General features: G+C 57.0%; 1 protein-coding gene across 16 annotated transcripts in view; it reads right to left on the bottom strand.

Moving 5' to 3' along the window:
• TNS3 (tensin 3) overlaps positions 1-16,382 on the bottom strand; it is a 214,607-nt gene that overhangs the window by 95,751 nt on the left and 102,474 nt on the right. For all 16 annotated transcript variants that reach the window (XM_026501953.4, XM_026501970.4, XM_057304562.1 and 13 more), the window contains 7 exons: positions 14,810-14,860; positions 12,961-13,083; positions 9,581-9,645; positions 7,109-7,192; positions 1,162-1,274; positions 792-852; positions 17-92 (listed from right to left, as the gene is read on the bottom strand). In XM_026501953.4, the coding sequence (XP_026357738.2) occupies positions 17-92; positions 792-852; positions 1,162-1,274; positions 7,109-7,192; positions 9,581-9,645; positions 12,961-13,083; positions 14,810-14,860 (573 nt within the window). The remainder of the gene's footprint in view (positions 1-16; positions 93-791; positions 853-1,161; positions 1,275-7,108; positions 7,193-9,580; positions 9,646-12,960; positions 13,084-14,809; positions 14,861-16,382) is intronic.

The raw sequence follows: 16,382 nt of genomic DNA, 5'->3' as shown, positions 1-16,382 counted from the left end.
CAGGCCGTGCACTCACCATGATGTCCCCTTTCAGCAGCTGGGCGGGCTCGATGGCGATGGAGATCCTGTTTTGGGTTTCTGGGCCAACGTTGCTTTGGGACACAAGAAGATAGAGCGTGACACAATTTCATGATTTAAGGGAAAGAGCACCTTTCGAGAAAAGCAACCTCACAACTCAAACTCAGAGAGGACCCAAAAATATCCCACGTGGCTCAGGAATTCACCTCCCAGGGGTCTGTTCGGCGTGAGGACCATGCACGTCTGTAATGAGCTGAGCGCGTGAGGGCCAAACTGCCCCCCGCGTGCCAGTCCGCCATGAGTCCAGACACGTGACAGCAGCTCCTTCTGACCTTACTACTCACTCACGTTCTATTAATGTCCACAAAACACTGATGCAAGCAGACAAAAGAGCAAACCAGGAAAGCCCAGAAACTCGTACAAATTCTGAGGGTATGTGTCTGCCCGTTGCCGAAAATGCGCAGGGGTGAGAAAGGCACACCATCGCGGACCCTGTCACAGGAGTCTGGTGTGCGGGCCTCCCCTCCCTCCAGGCTCTGCATCCACACTCCTTCCTGGAGCCAACCCCACACCTGTCGCCCGCTGGGCACTCCCAGCTCGACACTCCCACCCCTTCCCACAGGAGAGGCAGCTCAGGGAGGTCCCCGCACGACGCCCCCACCCCTTCCCGCAGGAGAGGTAACTCAGGGAGGTCCCCGCGTGACGCCCCCACCCCTTCCCGGTGGGACAGGCGGCCCGGGGAGGTGCATGTCCCATGAGCACAGCACACTTACTAGATCCCGGACGTGTACACGGGCTGCATGGCTTGGTAGAGCTTCAGAAAAGGCCGGCACACTGAAAGAGAGCGTTGTCCATGAGACGCAGGACCGGAGGACAGACAGGAGTTTGACAAACACCGAGAGGTGTCCTGAGGCAAGGAGGCCCCGTGCTGCGTCTGCACTTTGGGGAAGCGGCCCTGGAGTCGGACCACAGAGGAACGGACAGTGGGGCTCCTGGGGAGAGGTCCTGCTGGCCCTCCCTGGGCCCCAGCACACAGGGACCAGGAGGCCTAGAGGGGGAAGGGAGAGGGAAGGCAGGCCTGGAAAGCGCAGGGTCCGGGACGGGCCAGCACGTCTCGAGACGCCACTGCGCGTGGACACTCACCTCCACCCGCGTCAAAGTTGGGAGTCCCGTGCAGGATGACAAAGTGCAGGAACAGTGGCGAGGCGTTCATTTTCACCGTCCCCGACAAGAGCCCGCTGAGAAACTGCACGTACCTGCAAAGGATGATGGCTCAGGGCTCCCACGGGCGCCCCCACGGCTCTGACCCCACGCAGGCCGCCCATGCACAGAGGCCAGAACCTGCTTTCCAGGTGCTGGGAGGAGACCCAGCCCCATTGCCCACAGCCAAGCGGGTGTCGACCTCCAAGTCTGACCCTAGAGAGCACAGCCCGGGCACACGACCCTGCGGGGATCCCTGGATGCCCCCCACTGAACATGGCCAGATGTCGATGGCTCTACACCCACACCACAGGCAGCCACACGGGGTCAGGCCACGGGCACCCCCACCCGTGGAGGGAGATGGGAAAGAGAAGGAAGGCTCTGTAAGCACCTTGCCCTTCTGAAGGCAGCAGGGTCACTCTGCCCTCCCCTCCCCTCCACGAGGAGACCCTGGGCGGGCTTTGTGCCACTAATGGCTGGGCACCTATCGCCAAGCAGACGTGGGTTTTGTGATGTAAAGGTCACCTTGAGGCTTATAATCAGCATGCCTGTGACCAGAAAGGTCATTCAAGAACAACTAACCCCATTCCCCTCCCAAATGCACCACTCCTAAGAGAAGGACACGTGACAAAGGTCACTCGTATTTATTTTTGTTAAGTGCGTGGACAAAGTGGAGATTGCACCCCTGTCCCCTCCCTCCAGCTGTGCCGATCATATGTCCACAGCTAACGCTTTACACAGATGAGCCCGAGCTCAGCACGGGCCCCATGGCTCTGCGTGCCCAGCCAGGGGCCTGCTCACCCCCAGCCCAGGTCCCTGACCCCAGCAGGGTCGGCGCGGCAGCCAGAGGCAGCACGCCTCCCACCCCTAACAGTCTCCAGAGTCTACAGGCAGCTAGCTAGCTGACAATCAGCAAATCCCAAACACAGAGCCGAGCCACCCCCAGCCGCCCCCTCCCACGCGCCTGCGTGCTGCTCAGTCCGCACCCACCGCTGGCCCCAGGGGCGCATCGCCGCGTGCTAGGGACACTGGATGAACAAATCCCATGTCTCTCCTCTCTATGCCCCGATTCCGCTCCAGTGTGCGTGTCAGGGAGGGGTAAGAAGACCTCTCCCAGTAAAACACACGCTGAATGTTTAGGGATTTTCCACTGGGGCAGCCTCATCCCGCTGCTCACAAAAGCAGTCAGCACGTGCACAAACGCCTTATTAGAACACGCATGTCCGCTGCAAGCCCACGTGGCAGCTGTGGCCAGAGTCCCCGGCCAAGCTAGCAGAGGTGGGACACAGAGGACAAGTAACAGGGCCATGTGTGTTCGTGGCCACCGGGAAGTGCCCGTCAGCGCCAAGAAAAGAAAATCAGTTCCCAGGTAAAGACAGAGGAACAAAAGAAAATGAAAGTTTGGCACGATCAGTTCATCCAGCGCACTGGGAACGCGGGGTTCACCTGCGGCGGCGAAGGGGGTGGAACCCTGACAGCTCCCCCCTCCCCACGCACAGCGTAGGCGCCCTGTTCCAAACAGCTCCTCTGCCTCCCACCCTCTCCTCTTCCTCTGGAGGAAAGGAACCCCCGGCAATGACGTTTTCCACGCTTCATCTAAACTAGCAAGAAGGTTCAGGAACCGTGCGTGTCCGGGGCGGGGGTACTGACTGCCGAGCCCGCGCATCACTCCTGTGCCAAAGCAGCTGGGAAACTGCAGGTGTGCAACGCGTTCCTTACGCCAGTGATGAAAGGAGAGATTTATAGCTGGAGTTTCCTCAACTCTCCCTAAACACGTGATCTGCACTTGACACGGCTCAGATCTCCCTGAACACGTGCGTGTATCAAAGCTCGCATGACCACGTCCTGGGCTCAGCAGAAGGAGCCACTGTGAGAGAACATCCTTCCCTAAGGCTTCCTCTCTTCACCTCCGCGGTGCTCGCGGGGGCCGCACGGGTGGCAGGGAGATGCGGCCTGGCCCCCTCAGCCTTGTCCTGTCCGTGGGACCCAAGCTTGCTGGTTACCTAGTGCTCCCCAGCGCTCCGCTGCCTGACTGCAGCAGGAGGCCCTGCGGGAGGGCCACCCAGGCTCCAAGCATGAGAAACCCATGGGCCGCAGCGGGCACGCTCCCCGAGGGGAGAGGATGGGCGCCTGCTCCCCTGCATCTGTCCTGTCTCCCGTGCACATGCTCTTTGACACACAAAGCCTCATGTCTAAGGCCAAATAAGGCTACGCTGGGAAATGTCCGGCTATTAGACACAGCCAGGAAGCCTAGTTTCTGCAGGCCCAGACCCTTCACCAGGCAGAGTGAGACATAGGAATGACCCCACCCCCTCTGCCCTGCACCCCTAGGAAGGTCAGCTCGTCAGCCCAGTATTAAATAAATGAAGGGCTGGAGGAGGCTTGCTGCTGAGGCCCCAAGCCTCCCCGGCCACAAACCCCCAGCAACCTAATTAATTCACTCTCGCCAGGAGACCCATATGAAATGGGTTTCCTGAGCTCAGTCCTGACAGAGGCTGCAGAGCTCCCCCTTTGGGGCAGCCAGGACCCCAGGGAGGATTCCCATTACAGCGCCTATCCCACAGATGCGGCCATCCTGGGCTCCTCTGGCCTCACCGACTCAGTCATCTACCTACTCGATAATGGTTCGTGAGCATCTCCCATTGCAGGTGTAGGGAGATTCGCCAGGGAAGGCAGAACGGAACCCACACCGCTGTTACATAGTGTCAATGCTATAGCTTCCAGTGCACAGGGGCAGGAAGGGCGGGTGAACGCCGCGGGCTTGCTAAGGTGAGAAAATGCTCTTCCGTGTTCCACACTCTTGCGCTGCTATTACAAACCTATGCTAGTCATTAGAGCAAGAAAGAAAAAAACAAGGCAAACATTCTTCCCTGGTGGGTGCTGAGCGTTTTGAGTGGACAGGAAGAATAAAAATCATATGATGGCCTCAATGGACACAGAAAAAATACTGGACCAAATACGACATCCATTTAGGATAAAAAGTCACGACAAAGTGGGTATAGAAGGAACACCCCTCCACATAATAAAGACTGTGCATGACAAGCCCACAGCTGACTTCATACTCGATGGTGAAAAGCTGGAGCTTTTCCTCTAAGATCAGGAACAAGGCAAGGATGCCCACTCTTGCTCCTTTTATTCAGCACAGTGATGAAGTCCGAGCCACAGCAATCAGACAAGAAAAAGAAATGAAAGGCACTCAAATCAGAAAGAAAGATTTCAAACGGTCACAGTTTGCAAATGACAGTATATTACACACGGACAACCCTAGGGACTTCCCTCAAAAAGTGTTGGAATCAATGAAATTAGTAAAGTCACAGGATACAAAATTAATATGCATGAATCTGTTGCATTTCTATATAATAATGCACTACCCAAAAAAAGGAAGAAACAACCCATTTACAATAGCATCAAAAAGAGTGAAATACCTAATAATAAATTTAACCAAGGAGGTGAAAAACCTGTACACTGAAAACTATAAGACATTGATGGAAAAAACTGAAGAAGACACAAATAAATGGAAAAATGTTCCACCCTCGTGGATGGGAAGAATTAGGACTGTTAAATTCAATCTACAAATTCAAGGTAATCCCTATCAAAATTTCAATGGCATTTTCCACAAAAACAGAAAGAAAACCTTAACATTTGTATGGAACTGGGGAGCCTGGGTGGCTCGGTGGGTTAAGGGTCCGACTCTTGATTTCAGGTCATGATCTCAGGGTCGCGGGATCAAGCCCTGCATTGGGCTCCACACTCAGCAGGGAATCTGCTTGAGATTCTCTCTCTCCCTCTCCCTCTGTCCCTCCTAAAATAAATAAGTAAACCTTCATTTAAAAAATGGGCAGAAGATGTGAATAGACATTTAAAAAAAAAAAAGACATCCGGACGGCCAGCAGACACGTGAAAAGAGGCTCCATCATCAGGCAAATGCAAACCCAAACCACAAGGAGATATCACCTCACACCTGTCAGGGTGGCTAAAATTAACGTAGGAAACAACAGGTGTTGGCAAGGATGTGGAGAATTTGGACCCCTCGTGCCCTGTTGGTGGGAGTGCCAACTGGTGTGGCCACTGTGGACAACACTATGGAGGGTCCTCAAAAAGCTAAACATAGACATACCATATGGTCTAGTAACCCCACTCCTGGGTTATTTACCTGACAAAAACACTCAGTTGAAAAGACAGTGTGCACCCCGTGTTCACTCCAGCAATACCGACAGTGGCCCAGCTACGGAGGCGACCTAAGCACCCACCCGTGGACGGATGGATGAAGGTGTGGCGTATATAAACCACAGAACAGGAAGCAGCTATAAGAACGGATGAAATCCTGCCGTCTGCAGCAACGTGAAGGGACCCTGAAGGTACGACGCATAGCAAATTCAGAAAAAATTCAGAAAAAGACGCTTGCGTGCGGCATCTAAAAAACAGAAGCTCAAGAGCTCACAGATACAGAGAACACAGTGGTGGATGCCAGAGGCTGGGGTCACTGGATGGGCAAAGGGAGGGGAGGAGGGGGAGAAGGGGGGAGAGGAGGAGGGGGAGGGGAACAGGAGGAGGGGGGGAGTGGGAGAGGGAGGAGGGGAATGGGAGGAGGGGGAGGAGAAGGGGGAGGAGAAGATGAAGAAGAAGAAGGGGAAGGAGGAGGAAAGGGAGGCACTCTTCCTTGCAGCGTGCAAAGCCCCTGGGGTGGGTCACTCCTTGTTTAGGTCACATCCCACACGGGACACCTCTGCATGTCACCGTTTTGAAAGCTGCTCAACGTAGAAATGACACTTAACGGGTCCAACAGAACAAGGGCCGTGGGACTATAACGCAAGGAAGGCTGGTTTTCCTGCAGGCAACCGGCATTCCCTGCGGGGTCTGCTGCTCAGAGCGGGTTCAGACTCGCGATCCCACGTGGTCCGTGCAGCCGGGTCCAACCACAAACAGGCCTGGACACTGAGAACTCCCGGGACAAAAGGAGGAGGTGCCTATGACGGCCTGGAAATCCCTTTCCCAGATGGAAATATCGAGGCCCAGCTCCTGACCAAAACACGCGGGTGACCAGTTCCTGGATGCGGAACCCTCCATCTCCCCACATCTGCCAGCCGCACCCACCGGCACCCGAGGGCGGGGCAGAGGTAAGCATTCGGCGCACAAGATGGAAAAGCATCTTGGCACCTGTCTTGGCAGTTCTTGGCCCATTCCCCGCTGTTCACTTTAAAATAAAGTGCGGTGACCACGTGCTTGGCCCCATGTCACTACGTGCAAAGAGCTGGGTCTGGGAGGAGGGCGGCTAGGGCCTTCCTCAGCTGGGCCCGGAGGGTGGCGTGGACTCACCCGGGGGCACATGACAGGAGGAAGTCTGCTCCCCCAGGGCCCTTCGCAGCACAGACCGAGCCTCTCCCGGGGGCCGAGGTGAGCTCCAGCAAGGGGGCCGTGGGTGGGCCAGGGAGGCCAACGTGACACAAACAGCCTGGTGCAGGAGTCGGCCAACCACAGACCTGCCCACGAGGCCACGTCACTCTCATGTTAGGACCACAGTGACAGAGACCACGTGGCCTGCGAGGCCCAGACAGTCCACTCGCCAGCCCATTACGGGCATGGTTCACCGACCCCGGTCAGGCAGACAGAGCCCGGTCCCAACTCACGGCGTGAATGCGTACTTGCCCTGGGCATGGAGGACCCCACGTGGAGCAGGTGAGGGGGGCTCCTGGGTCCTCCTCTCAGAGCCAGCCAGAGCCGGGGACTCCCCAGCCACCTACACGCATGGGGGCTCTTCTCTGTTGCGGGGCACCCACCAGCACTCCCCACCTGTGCTTCACTGCTCAGGGGAGATGTCCTTTCTGTCCCCACTTTCTGAAACGTAAAACCTCACTTGCCTGTTCGCTCTGGCTCGGGGACACGTACATACCGTTTCTGGGAAGGCTGCATTAAAGCTGAAACCTTATCATCGTAGAACTTCTTCATCGCAAACCTGTCGAGAGCCTGGTCAGCACTGGGGAAGGACAGAGAGAGAGAGAAATGCAGCATTAACCATGGGCGCTGCAGGTGGCGGGGTGACGGGGACAGGTGCTATGGCCTGCAGGTCTGGAACGCCGGCCAACACAGCGGCACCCTCTCTCTAGGTGGCATGGCTCCCAGGAGAGGCACCCACCAGCTCCTCCCCACAGGCAGGCACAGGGCTGCCATCCTGAACTGTCCGGTCACCGTACTGGCCCCACGACAGCAGGGCAGTCGCAGAGGGCTCTGCGCGAGTGTCAGGATTGTGAGGGTTTGGGGCGCACCTGGAGCACCATGGTTAGTGACAGCCAGCAAGCCCCCAGGGGCCAGCTCGGGACCCGCAGGGACACACGACTCTCAGCAGGGCTGAGGGTGTCAGACGGCGGCGGCCGGGGGACAGGGGGGCGGGCAGCCAGTTTCCAAGCCCTCATGGCTACCCATCGTGGTCCTCAAGCCTCTGCCATCGACAACCCTGCTCCCCAACAACCCGACGCCCACGAGCAGAGTGTGCTCCCCAGGATCCTCAGGACACCCCGTAGCTGGCCATTCACGGGTCTGCCTGATCTGACTTCAGACACGTCATGGGACACGGGTGCAAGAGGTCGTAGCAACGGAGTCTTGTCTGAGCCCAAAGCTTCCCTGAAAATCTGATCTAAGTGGGGCCTTGCGCTTATAGCGTGCACGCACGTGCCCCTGCAGAACATGGGGATTCACCGTGTGCATTTGTGCTGGGCTGCGCTGGGGAGGGGGGCTGTCCCAGACGGAAGGGTCCTGCAGCACTGCGCATTCACTGTATCGGGGGCGTATGTTTTTAAGCTGAAAAGTGTGCTTACATATGCTCCCCCCTCACTTGTAAGCGTTCCTCTTCCCGGAGCTCACGGGTCTTACCAAATGCTGACAATGCATTTCCGGCCCGTGTGTGTGTGTGTGTGTGTGTGTGTGTGTGTGTGTTCAGGACTAACGTCACTCGTCAGCATTAGCAGTATTCCCGCTGACGGTCTCCCTGAACGCCGTCTCCAGGGTACCGACCCAAGAATGTTCCTCCCACTTGCTGATTCTAGTTTCCAATGTGATCTGGAGCACGGTTAATGACAGAGGTCTTAGAAATGCGTGCTCCCGTGACGGCTTCTGGGAATGTCATCTACGAGGGGAAGCTGAGAAGTGAGCAAGGACACATATATGTGTGAGAGGCTGGTCGTCATGGCGGGCTCAGAGCAGAGAATCACGAGAAGCTACCTCGACGGGGACCATCCACCCGTGCCTAACGACCTAACACTGCCTGCACGCACGGGGCTGGGCCGCCACCTCCACGCGGCCGGGACGCACATTCAGGAAACAGTGGTGATTGAGAAAAACAGGGCCGGGCCACGCTGCTATGGCAGAAACGTGAGGGCGGGCAACGCTGAGCAGGGTCGGCAGGTGAGGTGCGGCCTCTCTCTGCACGTCTGGGCTCAGCTGGGGGACTCGGTGTGTGTGAGCAGCGACCTCAGGATCTGGCACACACATAAATGCTGATTATCACCGAGAAGGGATCTGGGTTTCACGGGGGCTTCGGTTTCCTCCCTGGCAGGCACCAGCTCCGCGGCTTGTGTCCAGAGAAAACACTTGGAAAGTCAGATTTCACTCCTTGCTGCTGGAAAGGGCAGGATTTATCGGCTAGTATGAACGGGGCATGTATGTCCTCAGAATGGAGCGGCCCATGCCTCACAAAGCGGCCATTGAAACGACAGGGTAAATGCAAACCCACAAAGAATGATATTTCTGGACTGGATTTCAGCATGAGCGAGATGTGTGCTTGGGGCACCGTGCGTCTCGGGGGCACCGCGCCTCGGGGGGCACCGTGTGATGCCCCAGCGCCAGCAGGCTCCCCCCAGCCTTGCTGTGCTCACCATCCTAGCCTCCTGCGGGCAGGTCCCCTGGTGGCTTTTCCACGCCCTGGGGACCAGACAGGACCGGACTTCCCGCTCACAGACCATGAGGCCATGAGCAAGCCTGACCCTCGGTTTTGTCATCTATAAAGTGTGAGCGGTGACAACTACCCCCTGGGTTTCTCGGGAGGATTAAGGGAGAAAAGACAAATTTGCAAAGTATTTCTCGGAGGCCCAGGGCACGCAAAACACGGCGGCTGTGGCCACTCGTCTTTACAGGGTACGAGGCGCCCAGGGAGACTGCGTGGGTCTTGCTTTCAGTACTGGTCCCGTCCACCCCTACGGTTTCTGTTAGAGAAGCACGGTGCGCTCACTTGGCCCCCGACGCCTCCACAGAGGACGTCAGTATGAGGCAGACAGAGCTGCATGCTCTCAGCTGGGCTGGTTTCCCGGCTGAGCCTCCCACCCCGTTCCAGACCTTCCGACACCCCCGGCAGTGCGGACGCCCCACATACCTGGCTGAGACATTGGTGAAGTGCATGTAGGAGGATATGACCACACCGATGCGTCCCTTTCCGCCCTGCAGGAGACAAAACAGGGATTCAGTTCCTCGCGGAAAGCTCGTTCACTCTGCTCGGGATGACAAAAGAGCTTCCGTGGTTGGGGAAGCCATCGTCAGCTTCCTCTGGTCCCAGTTCCGGGGCACGGCTGCACCCAGCCCAGCAGGCAGAGGGCACACTGGGACCCCACGGCAGGAGCAGGTGCCACCGGAGGCATCCACAGGCACCCCGAGGGCAGATCTGCACAGAGGCGTCCAGTCAGCTCACCAGGTCCCACCGGGGCCACGAGAACATGCTGGGGGGGAAGCACTTAGTGTGACGTCACTACAGGGGACAGAGACCTGAATGTTCACCTCACAGGCAGAGGGCTCTGAGAGCTGTGCATGCAGCCCAGAGAGCCCAGAGGGCATCACACCGCTGCCACCGCTGACCCAGCTCCGCCCAGTTCCACGGGGACCACGATTCCGAAACGCAGGGCTCAGCCCGTGACCAGACAGGGACAGCCCAGACGGGAAGCCAGCCAGAACCACAGGCCAACAGGACCCACAGGAGAGGGTGTGTGAAAGCACCACAGCCATGACAGGCCGCCCGCACCCAGAGCTGTGGACTGCCACCTTCTGGACCATACTGCCATGACCCAGATCAACGGTCAGCAAACCACAGTCCACAAGCCACTTCTGCCACCCCGAGTCCTGCAACCTGCGAGCCAAGAGTTGTCACGTTTTTGAACAACTGAAGAACGAAAAGAACACCCTTCCGTGACACACGGCAAGCATCGAAAGCGCAGCGGTCACGGCCCATAAATAAAGTGTGACAGGAACGTGGCCACGCCTGTCCGTGCAGGCGCATCGGGGGCCAGGTCCACGGCCACGGCAGACGCGAGCAGTCACAAGACCCTGCAGCCCCCAGAGCCCAAAATATTTGCTGTCTGGGTTTTTCACGAAAAGTTAGGCAACCAAGACAGAGGAGCACACGAAGCCAAAATGGCAGGGCCACCGACGTGTGCGTCCCCATGTCTGTCCTGGAAAAAAACAGCCCAGCAAATCCACTCCACAAGTCCGAGGGGCCCGCAATGGCGTGTGACTGTCACCCAAAGCGCGAGCCTCTCCGTCCTGTGCACATCGGGCACCGACACACAGCCGGTCCCTCATCGCGCGGCTGCTGGTGTGCCCCGCACACATCCGCTATGAGCAAACGGCTTCTCCGTCACCTCGGACACACGTGGGGCACACGCGGCTGCCACACTCGGCCAGTCCCTGTGTTTGCAAGGACTCCTGAGAGGCTGAACTTGGGCAGGACGACAGAACCACAGACTGCACCACTTGCCGACGGGGTGTCCTTCCCTGGCGACTCAAAACCACACAGCATGGGATGACACCTTCCAGAAGGGCCGCAGGCTATGTCCGCTCAGCCAGGCGCCAGCGGGCGGGTGTTGGTGAGGGGACCGGTGCAAAGCCGCACAAACCCACCATGCACAGCGGACAGGAGGACAGGGCCGTCCCCGTGCTGCAGCTGGGGCTGCCTCCCCCGGCCAGGGGCCCAGCTCCACTCCCGTTCCTGGCATGCGTGGAAGGAAGCGCACACTGTGCAGAGCTCACAGGTTTGGGCAAGCGATCCTGAGCTCACCCCCGCCACGACCTAGATGAATGTCGACATCTGGAAGTTCACGTCAAGCGAGAGCTTCTCTCTCATGGCACGTTTTCTAGAACGTCCTGGAAATGGCTTGCACGTCCCCAGAACAGAGCAAGAAGGGGCAAATAGTTTTCAAGAACTCCCAATGCTCTCCCGGTAAATTCTGCTAACGAGACTTGTCCAGGGGGCGCCTGGGTGGCTCAGTGGGTGAAGCGTCTGCCTTCGGCTCAGGTCATGATCTCAGGGTCCTGGGATCGAGTCCTGCTTCGGGCTCCCTGCTCAGTGGGGAGTCTGCTTCTCCCTCTGCCCCTCCCTGTGCTTGCACCCCCCTCTCACTCTCTCAAATAAACAAATAAAATCTTAAAAAAAAAAAAGACTTGTCCAAGCGTTCGGTAGGACCAGCATGTGTTTTGGCGATCTCTCTGCACTGTCACCTGTGACCCAGATACCATAAATAACACTATGATCAACTTCATTAAAAAGTGAAGTCAATGACCAAAACGGAACGAGTGGTTAAGGGGAGCTTCCCGAGGTCTGTCCAGTAGCCAGAATCTTCCGGGGGTCCGGCTGGCAGCAGGTCGGGGTGAGCGGGACCTGCGTTTCTCACCTGAGCCAGGTAGGTGGGGTGCTTCGGCCCCCGCTAGGGAACACTGCTCAGAAAGCCTTGCGCACTGAGCTCCAGGAGAAGCATCCTCACTGGGCCACAATCACCAGGCCAAGCCTGATGGCAGGCAGTTTGTTTTGACAGGAATTGGTTTAAAAAAAAAAAAAGGCCTATCTTCTTCTGAAGTTTGCACCAAAACACAAATTCGGAGAGAAGGTCCTTGATATAACGCAACCCTGAAAGGCTCCAGTGAATGTAATTTCGTAAGAAAACGAATGCGGGGGCCTGGCTGTTTGCTGGAGAAGGTAATCAAGCCAGGTGTGAGAAGAAGCAAGAAAAGCAGAGAAAGAAACACTATGCACGTACATGTGCACCTGCCAGGCTTTGCTTGGAGCCGGGGGCCCGCTGCACACCGCGACCGAGGCCTGCCGCCATCCTATAGACCTCACATGAGCGGGTCTCAGAACCCCTACAGGACAGTGGCTCGAACAGCCCAACATAGCTCGACTCCACAAGGCAATGGGTTTTCCCTGCTCTCCACCATCTGACCCGAGGACCGGGAAGTGCAGGAAGACAATGAGAAGCCAGAGGAGTAAGAGGAAAGCTCCTAGGAGGACGGAGGCCAGGTGCGGCCAGGACGGCGGCACGCCGTCCCCACAGCCAGCGCTGGCCACCCTGCCAGGGGGCGGCCAGATCCCGTCCCCCTTGCGCGGCTGGCTGGGCAAGGACCACGCGTTAGCAGCAAACAGCATCCGTCCCCCAGGCTCGGGGAATCAGCGATAGCAGGACTCAGACAGCACCACACGTCCGCGGCTGCTCCTTCTCAAGAGGGCTTTCCGAAAAAAATCAAAATGCATAAAGATAAAACGGTTCACTATCATCAATGCCTTTCATTCATTTCAAAACGTCCAGCTATGCGTTCAGTGGCCCAAGGCCTGCAAATTCTAGAGCCAAACTCCTGGAAGGGGAGGACTCTTTTCCTTTTTAAGGACAGGTATGTGACATGACCACAAACGCCGGCGGATCTGGACATGGGCGTGAAAGGCGGTCCCCATGGGACCCCAGCTCCCCCAAGCCCTGGGCACGAGGCAGCACTCACCCTGCAGTGGATGACCACCACGTGCTGGGGGTCGCTGTTCAGCCAGGACTCCTGCGCCTTGCAGATGGTGCACACCTGGTCCAGGGGTGGCGCGTGCAGCTCCGGCCAGCCCACGTCCAGGATCTGCAACGAGAGACGGGCTCTCTCTCTACCCAAACCCTTCACGTGCCAGGTAAGGAACGCTGCCGTGAGTTCCTTTCCTAAAGCCTGCTGGGACTTGTGGCCAGGCGCCTTCCCTGGGAAGGAACACAGGGAGGATTAAGTTGCCCCTGGGAGACGTGCATTCCCGTCTTATCTGCTCTCCTGAAGCTGGGGCAGCAATTCTAGAAAGGGCTTTTGGAGCCGTTAATAGGGCACGGTTTGTGGGGAGGGCCCAGGCCCAGCCAGATATGAAATGGGAGTTCCTGGCCGGAGCTGCTGCTAAAATCCCTCTGTGCAGACTGAAATCACAGTTTGGGAAAATGCAGGGAGCCGCTCCCCATGCACTGTGCAGATGACGTCTCAGAAGCGGCCGGTCCCACGCGCTTGAAGAAAACACGCTCCTCTCTGGACAGGAGCATGCCCACGAGGGACGAAGCGCCTTGAGCCCGGGTTACAATTCGGAGCAGGAATAGAGACGGTCCTCACCACGTGACGTGCAACACGGCGCGTCCGTGCGCGGGAAACAGCCACCCTGAGCAACGTGACACCCTCCACCGCCCCCCGTGCTAAAGCCTGCCCAGCGATGCAAGATACGTTCTCTTCTACCTTTCTTTTTCTAAAAGGCAGGGAAGCAGAGCTCTCTTCTATAAAATAGAAATAGTGCAAAATGATGGGAAAATTTCGAAAAATGCCAGGAAGCTGGAAAGTATCACATACCCCTCCCACCACGTAGCGCTATCACCTGTAACACTGATGAATCCCTTAGATTTTTTTCTATGTATGTTCAGCAGAGCTGAGATGCTATTATCCAGGACCTCTAGATCCTGCTTTTGTTAACTAGCATGAAAATAGGCAATTCACCAATTCACCCTCTTCTTATTCCAACAGCTGCAGAATATTCTGACATGCGGAACGCATATACTATATACCCTAACTCACGCGGATACACAGCTTAAAAATTTCCCCTAAATCTCTACTACTGAAATAAGATGAATGCGAGGAGGGGAGCATGTGACAGGCAGCAGGCGGGAGATCCTGGCGGTGGAAATGTTCAGTGGATCCCGCCAACATCGGATCCGGCATTAACACTTCACTACTAGTTAATGTGCGGTGTTAACGGGAGAAGACTGGGTCCGGGGCTATGTGGGATCTCTCTGCACTTTTTGGCAACATCCCGTAAATCTATAATTATTACTAAAGAAATTAATTTATAAATGACCCACTGGGGCTCCCGGCTGGCTCAGTCAGTAGAGCGTGCGACTCTTGATCTCAGGGTGGTGAGTTCGAGTCCCATGATGGGTGCAGAGATTGCTTAAAAATAAAAATTCTGGGGCGCCTGGGTGGCTCAGTCGTTAAGCGTCTGCCTTCGGCTCAGGGCGTGATCCCGGCGTTCTGGGATCGAGCCCCACATCAGGCTCCTCTGCTGGGAGCCTGCTTCTTCCTCTCCCACTCCCCCTGCTTGTGTTCCCTCTCTCGCTGCCTGTCTCTTTCTGTCAAATAAATAAATAAAATCTTTAAAAAAATAAAATAAAATAAAATAAAATAAAAAAATCTTACCAAAAAAAAAAAAAAAACAACCCACAGATAAGAACAGTTCCTGATACCCCTTACGACATCACATCCCACAGAGACTTGAACTGTTTTTGCACGAGCAGATATGCCTCGGGACATCTGACAAAACTCAGAACAAACAGGGCTAAGGTCATACCTTTGGGTTAAGCTTCGTAAGGTCATATCTCTTTTCGGAAAGGTTTAACACCTGTGAAGGGGAAAGAAAAAGCCATCAGACAAGTCCATGTCCTTGGAGGTCAAAGAGGAAATGTACTCACACTTCACATGCCATCTGCCTTCGAGGGACCAAAGACTCTCAAAGACTGAAATGTATATAGAAATGTTATCGTTACGGAATGAAACACAGACAAATAGAACAAACACGTAAGGATGGCAGACGGAATTGCGCGGGACCGGCTGGCCCCAGGGAAGCCGGGCTTGCTGGGGGGGACGGTCGGGACAGCGAGGGCCAGAGCCAGCAGGGGCCCCACCACACCGTGAGGAGAGGACGCCACGCTATAGTCCCATTTAAGGACCAGGCCCTCTGCCCACTTTCCTCTGAGCCCCATACCCTCCAGCCTGATGAGACTGGTCACACTGGGTGGCCTTGGTCAACGGTCTGTGGGTTTGGGAGCTGTGCCGGCTCCACGTTCATCCATCATCGGGGTGTAGATGGGGAAGAGGTGAGCCCACCCCAGGGTTCTCAGATCTCTACAAGACACGCACATGGGTCTTTCTTCAGACTTTTCGAAAGAGTCCTAAGGGTCCTTGTCCCAAAACAAGGCAGGGACCCCTGCCCTCTCACCGCTGGCGAGGGTCGGGTTGGCTCTGGCCTGACAGCCACTGCTGAAGGGAAAAACTGCCCCAGACCCCAGGCCCCTGCTGTCTGGGGCCAGGGCCCTCCTGGGTCTCTGGGTACAGTGAACAGAGAGCAGAGGGAGATGAGGTGCAGGGACCAGAAGCGTGCTGACCCCTGGGCCAGGTGTCAGGAGGAAACCGTTCCTTCAGAGCAGATGGCCTCGGACAGATGGGAAGCCATCCTGAAGACACCGGGCCCCCAGGGCAGACGTCTGGGTTCTGGGCTGGGACACGCTTTCCCTGCCTGCCATCAGGTCATGCCAAGGACTGGCGTCCAGGAAATCGGCAGGTGCTCAGGGGCCGGGAGAGCACCGCTCAGGATGACGCTGACCGCCCAGGCCGCGCTGACCACCCAGGCCAGCACAGGCTGCTGGGAGGGAGACGGGGTCCCCTCGGCTCTACTCTGCTTCTGGGCCACTCTCGCAGACAGCCATGTAGTCATCCGAGAGGGTGGCAACCACAGCCTTGTTGGGCCGGGCAAAGATCAGCGGCTTCAACAGATAAGGAGGCCGTGCAGGGACAGGTGCAGGCAAGGCACAGGGACTATAATTCAGCGCTTGGTCCCACCGGGACCGCACGGGGCCGCTGCATGGGGGCCGCCACCACAGGAGCACACCAGGGAGCTGGGGGATGCACAGGAATCTAGCCCGCACTTCTCCCGAATGGGGCTCCCTCCGACCATGTCACATGCATCTCCAGGGCACAGCAGCTTCCGGGGCCCACCTTCTGTCCTCGTGGCTCAGGCCAGCAGGAGGGAAAGGCTGGGCTTTGACACTAGGGATGTGGACCCCCGCTGGGGCCGGCAGGTCTGTCCTGACACTGAATGCCAGCCACACCAGGGGGCAGCGGCCACAGACACAGCAGGTGGCATG

This window comes from Ursus arctos, unplaced genomic scaffold (assembly GCF_023065955.2).
Source record: "Ursus arctos isolate Adak ecotype North America unplaced genomic scaffold, UrsArc2.0 scaffold_3, whole genome shotgun sequence".
NCBI lineage: Eukaryota > Metazoa > Chordata > Mammalia > Carnivora > Ursidae > Ursus > Ursus arctos.
Note: the sequence above shows the minus strand (reverse complement) of the source record. Positions and strands in the feature narration are given on the sequence as shown.